The following is a 15,235-nucleotide window of genomic DNA, read 5'->3' as shown; positions in this document are numbered from 1 at the left end:
TCTTCTTAAAAATCATTTTTTGCAGTGTGATGACCACAAAGGAAGATATTTTAAGCAATGTTTGCAACCAAACAGTTTTTGAGCACCATTGACTTCCATAGTAGAATTTTTCCCTACAATGGAAGTCAATGGTGCTTTTGCTTCCTGACAAATATCTTCTTTTGTGATCAGCAGAACAAAGAAACTCATTCAGGTTTGTAACAACGTGAGCCTAATTTTTGGGTGAACTACCTCATTTAGGTACACATATGTACCTTTGAGATGCCAATAAACACCCTTTAGGTACAAAGGTGTACATTTTGAAAGTGTATGTTTATCGCCCCAGTGACAGCTTTTGTTCCATTATTTCTGTGTGAGTGTGAAGAATTATGGGAATGGCAAAAAAGAAACTAACAAAAGCATGAATCGCACTGCGAATTTGGTAGAGACAACTTGATTTAGTTGAAAATTACATATTTGTGTTTTGAAATACAACCCAGCCATGTCTACGTGAGATCAAGCAGTTCTGCCATTTTATCACAATCCTCATACGATACCATAAATGAACAGCAACAGAATGCAACCTTGTATAAAAAATATAAAAAAAGAAGAGATGGCACCACACACGAGCTTCACAGACAAGTAGTGTATTGAAAATACCAATAAGGTCCATGACCAAACGGTTATATTTACAGACATGGGACTATAGAGCACAAGAAAACTTGTGCTTGTAAGAGCAGTCTGCATATTCCAACTACTATTACAAACACATGGGTAATATCCTAAAAGATTTGCAAAACAATGTGGCAAACACATAGTGGAGATATCACAACAGACTATAGGCAGCAAATGATCTGGAACGGATGGTAAAATGTATTCGTTTAGATCCTGACCGTTTGTGATCCAGGCAAGGATGATGAAATATGCAATGGCAGTGAATGCAATGTAGCCCTTTAGGCCCAAATAAGGATGATGCATTAAAAAAATTTGAAACACAATCCAATTTTTAAATACAGTGCCATACAGGTGTATTAAACCAGTGATTGTAATCAATGACAAGCCACTTTGTTGACAGATACAAACTGAGGTTGAACATCTTGGTACTTTTTTCATTTTTCTTTTTGTAGTGATGATGACATCATTTCTAAGAACAAACAAAGAGGTATATGCAAAAAGAGACATTTGACAAAACAACTAAAACAAATAGACAAAATACCTAAAATCATGTAAACAGAAGTGTCATTGTGCATTTTTGAATGTGTGCTTATTCTGTCATTGATGTTGTTGAGTACAAGTGTGCCCTTTACAGGATAAAATTATGAGTACATCGTAGCAATATCACTTATGAAAATTATAACAATAATATTATCAATAATATACAAATATATTGTAATGAGACCATTCCTGCCCTTATTAGCGTATCACCAGTTCAGCGTTTCAAAATGTACACAGCAATCAAACAGCGGGAGTGTTTTCTCTCGCCTCAGTGTTCGATTGCCGAAAAAACAAAACAAAAAAAACAATAAAACAGGTTCGAAGTAAAGCCACCAGTCTCAATGCTGATGAGCAGCGTTTTAACGTCTCCTGGCACAGTCCCACATATACACACACACACATACAAACACACACGTGCGGTGGTTTCATCAGGGACCTTTATTGTCCCGAACCGGTGACGAAGCAGGTAGAGTCCGCGAGAAAGCTATTCCCGTGCTTTCTTCCAGTCGACGTCATCGTGCCAGCTTTGTACTGGGTGGTTCTACCGTGAGTCCTTCGGTCCGCGGCCATGCCGACCGGCTAGGGGGCGCCACCGCACCAGCCCAGAGTGTCGAAGGGTGATGGTTGGGGAGGAAAGGGTAGTAATGATCGAGCAAAATAAAAAATGCCGGACGCAGCAGAGGGGACGGGAAGGAGGGGTTAAAAAAATAAAAAATAAAATAAAAAACAAAATAAAAAGAAAAATCACACACTCATCGTCATGTTGGGTGAATACTGCAATGAGAAGAGAGGAAGGGGAAAGTAGAGGGACAAAGATGAGTCAACTCTTAAAATGAACAACATATATAACAAGACACATATTCAGATCTGAGAAAAATCAAAATCGTCTATACTGTATCTTTGTCTGTCTATAAACATCAGTAGCATCAAGTCATTTTCTAGCATAGTGTGGCCACAAAAGACAATATTTCTGGCTTAACTCAGGTCTGAATTGACATAAACGTCAGATGATCAGAATCGATCGATTTTTCAGGTGGTTACAGGAGAGGAGGGAGGAGAGATACAGAGTGGGTTGGTGTAATGTGTACTTACACTTTCACTTTGGAATGGGTTTAAAAAGTTGCCCGTCATCTCCCCGTCATCCCGTGGGGTTCCTGGGGGGTTGTTCATACCTGCCATGTTGTTCGGAGAGTTCTGGATATACAGAGATGGAAAAAAAATATTGAGTGACGTAAAACTTTACTGTTGGATAACATTTAGTTAAAATGTAAATGAAAACCATTACAATTTTGCTAAATTAAAACATTGCTCTGTTTGTTTGAGTGCTTTAACACAACAACAGTAGCTTAAAGGGACACTCCACTTTTTTGAAAATAGGCTCATTTTCCAAATCCCCTAGAGCAGTGGTTCTCAAACTTTTTCTGCGTGAGGCCCCCCTTGTATACGGTGCATTCCTTCGCGACCCCCCCAAAGAAAATTTATGACAAAAACAGTTCTAAAATGTAACATTTTAATTAAACAAAACATTAAATTATACAAAGTAGTGATGTTGGTTAGTAGGCTTATTTTTTTTGTCAAATTTATGATAAATTAATGTATTTTATAAAATGTCATAAAACTGGGGCCCCCGGACCCCAGTTTGAGAACCACTGCCCTAGAGTTAAACTTTGGATTTTGAAAGTTTTGAAATCCATTCAGACGATCTTCAGGTCTAGCGCTACCACTTTTAGCATAGCTTAGCATAATCCATTGAATCTGATTAGACCATTAACATCGCACTCAAAAATAACCAAAGAGTTTTAATATTTCTCATTCTGGCGTAATAATCAAGGACTTTGCTGCCGTAACATGGCTGCAGCAGGCACAATGATATTACACAGTGCCTGAAAATAGTCCCCTTGGTAACTTTCGGGCAATGCGTAATATCATTGCGCCTCCTGCAGCCATGTTACGGCAGCAAAGTCCTTGATTATTACATCAGGATGAGAGTATTATTCCTTCCCATATCGGCCTAGATAATCACAACTTTTAATTTTCCCTCGGTCTTAATACATGATGTAATTACAGAAGAGTCAAGTTTTAAATAGGAAAAATATGGAAACTCTTTGGGTTTTTTTTGAGCATCGCGCTAATGGTCTAATCAGATTCAATGGATTATGCTAAGCTATTCTAAAAGTGGTGCCGCCAGACCGGGAGATCGGCTGAATGGATTCCAAAACGGTAAAAATCAAATGTTTAACTCTAGGGGAGCTGGAAAATGAAAATATAAAAAAAAAAGTGGAGTGTCCCTTTAACTAATGGTATTAGTTTAGGGCGGTACTAAACTTGCCGTAACGTTTTTTAACATGTTTGTTAAAATACATTTTTTCACTTCTATTCAGTGATGCTATATATATATATATATATATATATATATATATATATATATATATATATATATATATATATATATATATATATATATATATATATATATATATATATATATATATATATATATATATATATATACAGTCTTGTTCAAAATAATAGCAGTACAATGTGACTAACCAGAATAATCAAGGTTTTTAGTATATTTTTTATTGCTACGTGGCAAACAAGTTACCAGTAGGTTCAGTAGATTCTCAGAAAACAAACAAGACCCAGCATTCATGATATGCATGCTCTTAAGGCTGTGCAATTGGGCAATTAGTTGAAAGGGGTGTGTTCAAAAAAATAGCAGTGTCTACCTTTGACTGTACAAACTCAAAACTATTTTGTACAAACATTTTTTTTTCTGGGATTTAGCAATCCTGTGAATCACTAAACTAATATTTAGTTGTATGACCACAGTTTTTTAAAACTGCTTGACATCTGTGTGGCATGGAGTCAACCAACTTGTGGCACCTCTCAGCTGTTATTCCACTCCATGATTCTTCAACAACATTCCACAATTCATTCACATTTCTTGGTTTTGCTTCAGAAACAGCATTTTTGATATCACCCTACAAGTTCTCAATTGGATTAAGGTCTGGAGATTGGGCTGGCCACTCCATAACATTAATTTTGTTGGTTTGGAACCAAGCCTTTGCCTGTTTACTAGTGTGTTTTGGGTCATTGTCTTGTTGAAACAACCATTTCAAGGGCATGTCCTCTTCAGCATAGGGCAACATGACCTCTTCAAGTATTTTAACACATGCAAATTGATCCATGATCCCTGGTATGCGATAAATAGGCCCAACACCATAGTAGGAGAAACATGACCATATCATGATGCTTGCACCTCCATGCTTCACTGTCTTCATTGTGTACTGTGGATTGAATTCAGAGTTTGGGGGTCGTCTCACAAACTGCCTGTGGCCCTTGGACCCAAAAAGAACAATTTTACTCTCATCAGTCCACAAAATGTTCCTCCATTTTTCTTTAGGTCAGTTGATGTGTTCTTTGGCAAATTGTAACCTCTTCTGCACATGCCTTTTTTTTAAACAGAGGGACTTTGCGGGGGATTCTTGAAAATAGATTAGCTTCACACAGACGTCTTCTAACTGTCACAGTACTTACAGGTAACTCCAGACTGTCTTTGATCATCCTGGAGGTGATCATTGGCTGAGCCTTTGCCATTCTGGTTATTCTTCTATCCATTTTGATGGTTGTCTTCCGTTTTCTTCCACATCTCTCTGGTTTTGCTCTCCATTTTAAGGCATTGGAGATCATTTTAGCTGAACAGCCTATCATTTTTTGCACCTCTTTATAGGTTTTCCCCTCTCCAATCAACTTTTTAATCAAAGTACGCTGTTCTTCTGAACAATGTCTTGAACGACCCATTTTCTCAGCTTTCAAATGCATGTTCAACAAGTGTTGGCTTCATCCTTAAATAGGGGCCACCTGAATCACACCTGTTTCTTCACAAAATTGATGACCTCAGTGATTGAATGCCACACTGCTATTTTTTTGAACACACCCCTTTCAACTAATTCAACTAATTGCCCAATTGCACAGCCTTAAGAGCGTGCATATCATGAATGCTGGGTCTCATTTGTTTTCTGAGAATCTACTGAACCTACTGGTAACTTGTTTGCCACGTAGCAATAAAAAATATACTAAAAACCTTGATTATTCTGGTTAGTCACATTGTACTGCTATTATTTTGAACAAGACTGTATATATATATATATATATATATATATATATATATATATATATATATATATATATATATATATATATATATATATATATATATATATATATATATATATATATATATATATATATATATATATATATATATATATATATATATATATACATACATACACTTATAATAAGCCCTGCAAAAATCTACGCTCAGCTTGTCAGTGAACTACGGCTTTGTGAAGTAAATGCAGCTCCATCTGAAAGCAGGTGATGGCGATTAAAGGACAAGTTCGGTATTTTACACTTAAAGCCCTGTTTTCAGATTGTGAGGTGTGAGAGTGAGGTACGATATTACTCCGCACCGGAACGTTGTTTGTATTCTTGCAATTGGCAAAGGCGGATTAGCGCCACCACCTGGGCTGGAGTGTCTATTATTTAAGCTCTCAACGGAAAAATGTACGGGTGTAAGGCGTTTGGAAAAATAGGTCCACAAGTTAACAACGAATGCTAAAACAGCTGTAGGAAAGCATCTTTTAACGCGATTTTTGTGTGAGCATATCATTGAACACCCCTGACCACTCGATAAGTTTCACGTCTTTGTAAACGAAAGTTTAATGCATTTTAGAAAGGATTGTTCCAGTGCACCATTAAACCCATTGTAAAGATAGGAGCTGAAACACAAACACCCAAATATTCTCGGGGCAGCCGCAAATGTCGAAATTTCAGTCAAAACCATTCTATTTCATCATAAACAATCTGAAAACAGGGCTTTAAGTGTAAAATACCTAACTTGTCCTTTAACTACTAATCAAGAAACCGGCTTCACTGACGAGATGCGCAATAACTATCGCATGTGTGCGTACACATAAAAAACAACTATACTCCAGGCTTAAAAGTGCAATATAAGAAAAAAAAAGAATTATTCACAACATAATCTCTTCGCAATTCATAACTATTTTACAAAAACAGAATCTCATTTGTACGCTTTAGTACGAATCAGCTTTCTCCCCAGTTATATTGGGTTTCATTTTGCTTTTAACTTTAAAATCATACAAATTCATACGACATCGCCACTGCGTAAACTAGCCATGTTTATCCGTTAGTTCAAGTTGGAAATTAAAACTCAATCTAATTAATTTAGTTCTCACCTTTGGCAACCCATCCATATCACCCGAGCCTGTAATTACAACAAGCAACTATAATTAGTGTTTACACAGACACCCTTTAAATACATATAAACCCTGAGAAATGCAATATCCTAGCTGTTCTTATCAAAAAGTCTCACCTAAAGACCCGTTCATATGGTGTGGCTCCATCGATCCCATTCCACCCATTGGACCATCAGGCCCGGGACCCATTGGGAACTACAAATACATGACCATGATTAGACTCATCCACACAAGGACTACTTCTCTTATAGCAATTTTTTTTTTACTCACATTCGGTCTGTTGCCACCAGGGCCAATAGGGTTCATCATTGTGTAGATGTTTTCACTGGAATTCGTTGAGTCTGAGAAACAAATTGCATTTTTTTATTTTTTTGTCTGGAATGAAGTTTCCGAGAAACATTGAAGAGCAAACTGTACCGACAAGCTGACATGTCTTACAAAACAAGAGCTTTGTATTTTAAGCTAATCTCCAGTCACGGAGATCATTTCATGAACTTTAAGAATTCAATAATGAAATTCAGGATACAACTACCACTAAATCCTCAGGATTAGACGAAAGCAAACTGACCTCCTGGGCTTGGCATGATGGGAGTTCCCGGAGGTCCACCACCTCCTGGCGGTCCCTGCGTGATGAGAACGGAAAATGAATTCTCAAGAAAGCTCATTTCAGAACAAAGGAAAGCGGACAAAAAGCGACAACAAAATCTTACCACGTAATTTCCTGGTGATGAAGACGAGTATGCTATCTGTAAGAAAAAGACGCATTGATGTCATCACTTAACATAAAATCACTACGTCCGATACAATTTTGAACTTATTTGGAGGGGTACCTACCGAGTTTGCGTTAGGGTTAGGCCAAGGCCCTCGACCTCCCGGACCCCTAAAATAAAAAACAATGTTAGCATTAGTGTGTGCGTGTGGCCTAGACTGCTTTAGCGTATATACTGTGGCATAGACTCACATGTTCATGCCAGGCATACCGGGACCACCAAGAGAGTTTGGAGGAGGTCTCATTCCACCACCATAGTTCTACAAACAGAAATTATCATTCATATATTTTTTTAAATTATATTATAAATATTATATATGTATATATATATATATATATATATATATATATATATATATATATATATATATATATATATATATATATATATATATATATATATATATGCAGGGTTCCCACTGAATGCATTATTAGAAATAGTAATAATAACCAACCTGTGGGCCCATGCCGCCCATTCCCCTAGGTGGATTCATCCTCATTGGGCCACCCATGTTCGGATGTCCTGATGAAGGAGAAGAACCAAGGGTCAGTTTAAAAATGCCTGAGCAACGTCTCTATACTAGAGATTTCCAAATAGCATTGATTTTGAATGTCTATTATGTGGGTACCTTGCGGTCTGGTGGGGTCCAAACTGTTTGGCAGGAGTGGCTGTGACCCTGGGACTCCAACTGGAGGCTGTGCGAATAGAGAGAGGGGATGAGAAAATGGTAAATGAAGACGCATCATAAAAGTCACGAATAGCAATACATAAAACTTCAAGATTATGAAAAACTATTAAGGTGAGGGGGCGTGGTTTGTACCTGATTTGGCATGCGGAGTGATGGGCGGGGTCCACCTGGGTACCGTGGAGACATGAAAGGCTATGGATAGAAAGCAGTAAAGCTGTCAATCAAAACCTTTACCGAGCATACGGTTTATCTCAATTTGATACTGCACGTAGTAAAGTTAAGAAAAGGTTAATAAGCTTAATGTGAACTAAGAGAAGGATTTGTCATAGTGTTTGAGAAGCACAGCACGTGAGCAACCAGCAGAGGGCGCAATTGCGCTTCACTAAAGCCCTCCTCCATTGAAGCTTACACTTCCAAAGTGCCAGTCTTTCTATTAAAATGTTTATTAAATGAGGAAATTTGCAATATCAAAATTAAGGGGCAAAAAACTTCAAAAGTTCACCCATTCGTGCACACAAAAGGTAAGACCACTACAGATGTTTACATTTATGCATTTGGAAATTGAACCCATGATCTGGTGCACAACTAATGCAACGCTATTTAGATGTGTTAGGATCTGGTAAAAAAAAGGTTACATAATCTGTCCAGCTCAATCCGCCTTTGTTTCTATATTTGTGTTTGTGTTGTCTGCCTGTGTTTATGCGCGATATGCACATGCGAGTGTGAGAGCGTGTTTGTGTGTGTTTATCCGCGTGCGCGTTAAATTATTTATAGGATATTGATGGACTATGAGGGACTGAGTGCAGGCCATAGGGAGGAACCTGGTCTGTCGAGTCCAGGCTAGATGAACCTCCGCTCCTTACGGGCCGGGCCGCACCGCAGTCTGCATTATTTATCTAGATACGCGGTCGCGTGAAGTGTGTGTGCGCTTTTCTAGAGAACCGGGTGATCTAGCTAGGGAAGAGATGGGATGTTTTTGCAGCTAGACAGGCAGGGCATCTTGGGAAGAAAGACAACGAATGTGGAGAAGGACAGAAGTTAATGCACATAGGGACAGGGCTTATCCTAATATGCATGTTTGAGCTACCTTCATTTAAAAACAGCTTGTACTGACATATCTTAACATATATCAGTTCCATTGTTTAGTCTCAAGATGCATATCAGTAATGTTTGTTTTTTAAAAACTACTTAAATAACTAAGGTCTACTCCTGTATTAATCTAAACCCTGTCCGGCAAACTGTCCCATACTGTCTATACCACAGGTTACATGTGAAAAGGTTACGGGGCAAGTGTCTTACCTGGCCGTGTGGACCCATCATGGGGTTGTTAGGGTTGTGTGGCGGGGGCTGTGCATGTGGAGATGGTTGTGATCCAGGTGGGCCTTGAAAAACAGATGAAAAAAATCATTAAAATTAAAAAAGCTGTACGTGAGCCGTTTAATTGACCCTTTGCGGGAGTTTGATTGACAGGCGACTTGACCAATCATAACACGGATGTAATGTGCCCTGTCTTCTCTTAACACTGAAATTAACACAACAGTTTATTGTCGTTTAAATTATTATTTCACAATAATCCTTTCTGGTGCAGCTGATGTTGGATAGCCAAAGGGGGCGGGTCAATTGGTACAGCAAATTGTGTGCATATTTTTGTGCATGCCGAGAAGCAATAGCAACGAAATGAAAGGTAAAGTACATATACAAGCTTGGCTACCATAGGTAAACTATGATTAGCACCTTGTTTAGGTACACAGGGTTCCCACACCTTAGTAAACTTCAAATTCAAAGGCCCTTTCAAGGACTTTCCAGGTCCAATACCTTCAAATTCAAGGACTAAATGTGGGGACACATTTCAAGTGAGAGCAAGGATACATCGTGTTACCTTTTAAGATAGATCGTTACCGTTCCCTTTCGAGGGAACTCGCGCTGCGTCACTGCGCTGACACTTTGGGGACGCCTCAAGGGGTAAGTGCGTCTGAATGTGTATATCAAATTCAACCAATGGTGAGGCTTAACAACAAAGACAGGGTGACGCAGGAGCCAGGAAGTATATCGCTATCTGAAAGATTGCCAAAGACAGCGTTACAGGGACGCAGGAAGTACGGCAAGAGAGACGCAGCGTCACGTTCCCTTCTCAGGGAACAACAGTTACATACTTAACCCACGACGTTTTCATGTGTCAAACACAACTATGCAAAAAAGCATTTTGGTATGAATCAACATTCTCATACAGAAGATAAAAGCATTTAAAGCGAACAGTTTAGCACGTGTGCTTAAAAAGTCTAGAATTTTTATGATATTATCCTACACTACACAGGAAATAATACAGATTTTTTTTTCAGAAAACTTCTTGCATAAAATAGATTCAAGCATTTTCAATGACCTGTATCTATGTATGTATATTTTCAAAAACTTGATTTTCCCCCCAGATTCACAAACTTTCAAGGATTTCAAGGACCCTTGGGAACCCTGTGTTTTTTGTAGTAAAACCAGAGTTTTACGAATGGTAAACAATACACAAAAAACAAGCTTACTACACTTTTACTATAATTAAACCATGGTCATTTTCTTAAAGGGTTGCCCAATTGGATGCAAATTGGTGATAGTGTTTCAACAAAAGTTGTGAGTTCGGGGCAGTGCTACTAGCATTGTTTATTTCAATCTGTTCAAAATGCAATTTTATTGGTTGCCATTTGTGGTGCAAAAATGCTCAACCTTCAACAAACATTACAGAAACAGATTAAATGATTCTGAGGCTTAATGCACAAAGATAAATGCTCAAGTTAACGCCATTTATGCAGCTTGGTTGAAGTAGGCCACTGTTCTGCTATAACACAACATATGCTGGTGAACAGCAGGGTCCTACGTTTAAGTATGCCATGCAGATCACTTGCTTTTACTTAAAACTACAAAGCAAGACCAGATGATGACTTCGGTTGCCTGTTCACGCCTAGGTAGAATTATTAATCAACCCGTTTTCCCTTTACAAAGGGCATCTCCTACTGGGCTGGGCAGCTGCTGCAGGCTCTCAATCTCACCCCTTAACGGAGCTCCACCATGAGGCCTCCCCGTGTCCCTAGATGGGGTCCATTATGGGTTTGTGGGAGAGGCATATGGCCTTTACAGAGAAGCCTGTTCCTGTGCTTCACCTCCCTGTAGAGTGAACAACTTGGGCTGCTGGATTATGTATGTGTATGTCTTAGATGCGGAGGGGGCTGTGTGTGTTAAATGAAGCAATTAATAAAATCATTTTCTACCCAGCTAAGGAGATAACGGCTTGGCACCAAACTCCAAGCCCATCAGGAGAGACCCCTCCTACCTAGGAAAAGGAACAGCGCGGAGTATTCCTAGCGGGACAGTGGCATAAAGGACAGCGGCAACCAGAGATCCCGAGCATTGCGAGGAAGCAATGCTGCTTCCCGACCAAAAGGGGGCAGTGTGTAGCTACTGCCGAGTTACAGTCGGGACACAAAGCACTAATCAAAACAAAGCATGGAGAAGAAACAAAATGCGTATTTCATTGTCTCTGTGTACATTACATAAAATTGTTTCCAATTCTATGAATTAGGGACTTGAGCTATGTGTTGCTAAAGGTGACGTTTTAAGCAAAAATGGTATTGAAAATATATTATAAATTTAGATATAGGGAAACTATAAGCTAATAATTTACCTAGATTATTGTCTAAATATTCAACAAATCTGTTTGGCCATCTCAACTAGACTGACAGTAACACCAAGAGCATAAATTTGGGGTGGGACTTATGTTTGTAGCAAATTTTGATCAAACAATCAAAACGCTTTATTTTTGCACAATTTTGCATGCACCTGTAATATGTCCTCCATAGTATGTCACACTATCTAGAAACCACTATCTAGTATCCTCAACAGCAAGCATATAATAAATGTCAATGTGTACATCAACGGACCACAATGCTCAACAGTACTGGACACTTGCATCAACGTCCCAAGACTCCCGCGCATTGTGGCGGCAAGTCCAAACAAGATCCTCAAATCCTTAACCCTGATGAAACCGTGCCTCTCCAGAGACTCTGTCAAACAAACCTTCAGCTGTCTCCGAGTTTTAGATGTTTTGTGGGAGAAAACTGACGAAATTCTCCCACCTTTTTCAAACCCCATCCATTTCAAATGTTTCCAGCTAAACTAGAAACTCTTCTTTGCTCCCTCCCTCCCTTCGCTGTCCTCCCAAGAGTAGCTGGTGCAGTGGAGTTTCGGGGTGAAGATTATTGAACGGGCCGACCCCTGCTTTAAAAAAATAATAAAAAAATTTGCAGATCCGGGCCGGGCGCCAACACACAAGCTTTGTGCGTCTCTCCCTAAACTCTCTCTCTCTCTCGCGTGCTCTACGGGAGGCTGCTGGGAGTCTGGGCCTGCGAGGTACAGATTAGGAAAGTCTGGAGAGAGAGGATGTTCAGGAGGGTTTACCCTTTTTCCCCCTCCGTCTCTCCCTCACAGGACCGCACCGATCGCACAGCACATACAGAGGTCGCATGTGTTAATTATCGCCGTTGCATCTGTGCGCTAGAGACACAATCAGATGCTCGTGCGTGCTTGTTTGGGTTGCATAGCTCCACTACCAAAACACTTCTGCAATGGTGAATATTCAGAATATTATTAACTTTCTACAATTATTTATTGTATAAATCTGCGACAAACCGCAAAAAAACTGTTAAAAAGGGATTGCGCTGTTTTACCCGCTTTTTTGCGATGTTTTACGAATTTCTATTTCATAGGTAATGAACCTTAAGGTTGTGTGCAGTCACAATTTTAATCTTAGATTTCGGTTCAATAGAAATGTGTGCGATGATCATCCACCAAAAATGTCACATTAAAATGGTAACTAATATAAAACAATAGCGAAAACAAACAATACAGAATGCAAATCAATACCGATAAAAATAAACCCTATAAAAGAATACCCACTACAGACATCAAAATATATTCAGTATTGCAATGTTGTAATGATCACCAATTATCACAATAATTTCACCAACGACGAAAAATTAAGACGAGAAATAAGAACAAATCAGAAGAGAAGAGCAAAACATTTTTCGGCACGCAAACACGCGCTTTCGAAATGGCAACCGGATCACAATCGGTTCCATCCACGCTCTCAACTACTAATCAAAAACAGATAAAATGGAAGCAGCTCCAATTATTAGCACAACTGCGTCCTGCAGCCGTGGCTGGCGAGAATGGGAGGGAGAGGTAGTTAGCTGATGAGAGGTGTGAAAAAGTGATATACTAGCCACTAGGATATATGCCAAGATATAATTGGTGTCACCAGACCACGACAACTGAATAATCCGCGAATTATACATAGAGGGGATGTGGGCGTGGTGAAGCCCGTCTTTTTGCAACTGTTGCCTTATTCCATCTTACTCTTTCCTATTCTTTCATTTTGTGCCCTCGCTCTCTCCGTACCTCTCTTCTGCCGTGCCATGGGCTGCTACCAGGAGGGAATTACTGCAGTGGAGCACAAAGTCCTCCCTCTTCCTCCCTTTCTTACTTCTCTCTCTCGCTCTTATGCACACAAGCTCTATTTATAGAATGCAATGTCACTCACGCAACAGTCAGATCGCTCCCTGCTCCCTGAACATGGCTCATACAACATTAACACTCTCCACCTCGACTCCCTGGTCTATATGCTGAGATGTGTCGCTCTACCTGATGCTCATTTTAGTGTCTTCAGCTCTATGGGATACTAATGATATAATTTGATTCTATTACTATTTCTATGACTCTCTTCTATTTCATGATCTACTAGATCATCTACTGTATATGCTGCTTGATCTACTATATCATCAGAGGGAAGATAAGAACAAACTTTACTTGTTGATCTGTCTAATGATCTACTATGATATACACCACATGGTGCTATATCTGACAAGATGATCAACTCAATCTTTCACTGGATTATCTATTCAATCTACTGATTTATCTGATATAAATAGATAAACTACTGAATCTGCTGCTCTCTCTGATCTCCTCTCTGATGAACTACTGCTTGATTAACCTGATCTACAGTTTTATCTGATCTACTAGATCAGGGATGGGCAACTTCGGTCCTGGAGGGTTGGTGCCCTGCAGATTTTAGCTCCAACCATAATTAAACACACCTGAAGCAGCCAATTTTGCTAGGCATACTAAAAAACTTTAGTAGGTGTGCTGAGGCAAGTTGGAGCTAAACTCTGCAGGACACCGGCCCTCCAGGACCGAAGTTGCCCATACCTGTACTAGATCATGCAATCTATTGGCCGCTCTAGCTGATGAACTACAGTATGATCTACTGAATCTGCTGCTCTATCTGATCTCCTCTCTGATGAACTACTACTTGATTGACTCGATCTATAGCTTTATCTGATCTTCTCTCTAGTGATCTACTAGATCATCTACTCTATTGGCTGCTGTATCTGATCTTCTCTCCTATGAACTACAGTATGATCTACTGAATCTGCTGCTCTCTCTGATGAACTACTACTTGATTGACTCGATCTATAGCTTTATCTGATCTTCTCTCTAGTGATCTACTAGATCATCTACTCTATTGGCTGCTATATCTGATCTTCTCTCTGATTAACTACTAGATGGTCTACTGAATCTGCTGCACTCTCCGATATCCTCTCTGATGAACTACTACTTGATTGACTCGCTCTACAGCTTTATCTGATCTTCTCTCTAGTGATCTACTAGATCATGTCTTCTATTGCCTGCTCTAGCTGATGAAATACAGGATGATCTACAGAATCTGCTGCTCTTTTTGATCTCCCCTCTGATGAACTACTACTTGATTTACTCTATCTACAGGTTTATCTGATCTTCTCTTTAGTGATCTACTAGATCATGTCTTCTATTGGCTGCTCTATCTGATGTTCTCCCTGATGAACTACAGGACGATCTGCGTAATCTGCTGCTCTATCTGATCTGCTCTCTGATGAACTACTTATTGATTGACTTGATCTACGACTTTATCTGATCTTCTCTCTAGTGATCTGCTAGATCATCTACTCTATTGGCTGCTGTTTCTGATGTTCTCACTGATGAACTACTAGATGATCTACTGAATCTGCTGCTCTCTCTGATCTCCTCTTTGATGAACTACTACTTGATTGACTCAATCTATAGCTTTATCTGATCTTTCGTCTTGTGATCTTTTAGATCATGTACTCTATTGGGTGCTCTATCTGATGAACTACAGGATGATCTACTGATTCTGCTGCTCTATCTGATCTCCTCTCTGATGAACTACTACTTGATTGACTCGATCTACAGCTTTATCTGAT

The 15,235-nt window shown here is 39.3% G+C and overlaps 1 protein-coding gene across 2 annotated transcripts in view; it reads right to left on the bottom strand.

Annotated features, from left to right (window-relative positions):
- Positions 1 to 610: 610 nt before the first annotated feature.
- The window catches only part of ssbp4 (single stranded DNA binding protein 4), an 84,166-nt gene continuing 69,541 nt past the window's right edge, over positions 611 to 15,235 (bottom strand). The window contains exons 6-19 of one of the 2 annotated variants that reach the window (XM_073862052.1): position 12,857; positions 9,237 to 9,319; positions 8,070 to 8,129; positions 7,878 to 7,944; positions 7,704 to 7,771; positions 7,441 to 7,508; positions 7,314 to 7,359; positions 7,190 to 7,225; positions 7,048 to 7,102; positions 6,750 to 6,820; positions 6,596 to 6,674; positions 6,459 to 6,487; positions 2,287 to 2,388; positions 611 to 1,968 (exon numbers count right to left, since the gene is read on the bottom strand). In XM_073862052.1, coding sequence (XP_073718153.1) covers positions 1,939 to 1,968; positions 2,287 to 2,388; positions 6,459 to 6,487; positions 6,596 to 6,674; positions 6,750 to 6,820; positions 7,048 to 7,102; positions 7,190 to 7,225; positions 7,314 to 7,359; positions 7,441 to 7,508; positions 7,704 to 7,771; positions 7,878 to 7,944; positions 8,070 to 8,129; positions 9,237 to 9,319; position 12,857 — 795 coding nt within the window. In that variant the 3' untranslated portion in view covers positions 611 to 1,938. The remainder of the gene's footprint in view (positions 1,969 to 2,286; positions 2,389 to 6,458; positions 6,488 to 6,595; positions 6,675 to 6,749; positions 6,821 to 7,047; positions 7,103 to 7,189; positions 7,226 to 7,313; positions 7,360 to 7,440; positions 7,509 to 7,703; positions 7,772 to 7,877; positions 7,945 to 8,069; positions 8,130 to 9,236; positions 9,320 to 12,856; positions 12,858 to 15,235) is intronic. The other variant, XM_073862054.1, reaches the window with a different exon arrangement.

Source organism: Misgurnus anguillicaudatus, chromosome 23 (assembly GCF_027580225.2).
Source record: "Misgurnus anguillicaudatus chromosome 23, ASM2758022v2, whole genome shotgun sequence".
NCBI lineage: Eukaryota > Metazoa > Chordata > Actinopteri > Cypriniformes > Cobitidae > Misgurnus > Misgurnus anguillicaudatus.
Note: the sequence above shows the minus strand (reverse complement) of the source record. Positions and strands in the feature narration are given on the sequence as shown.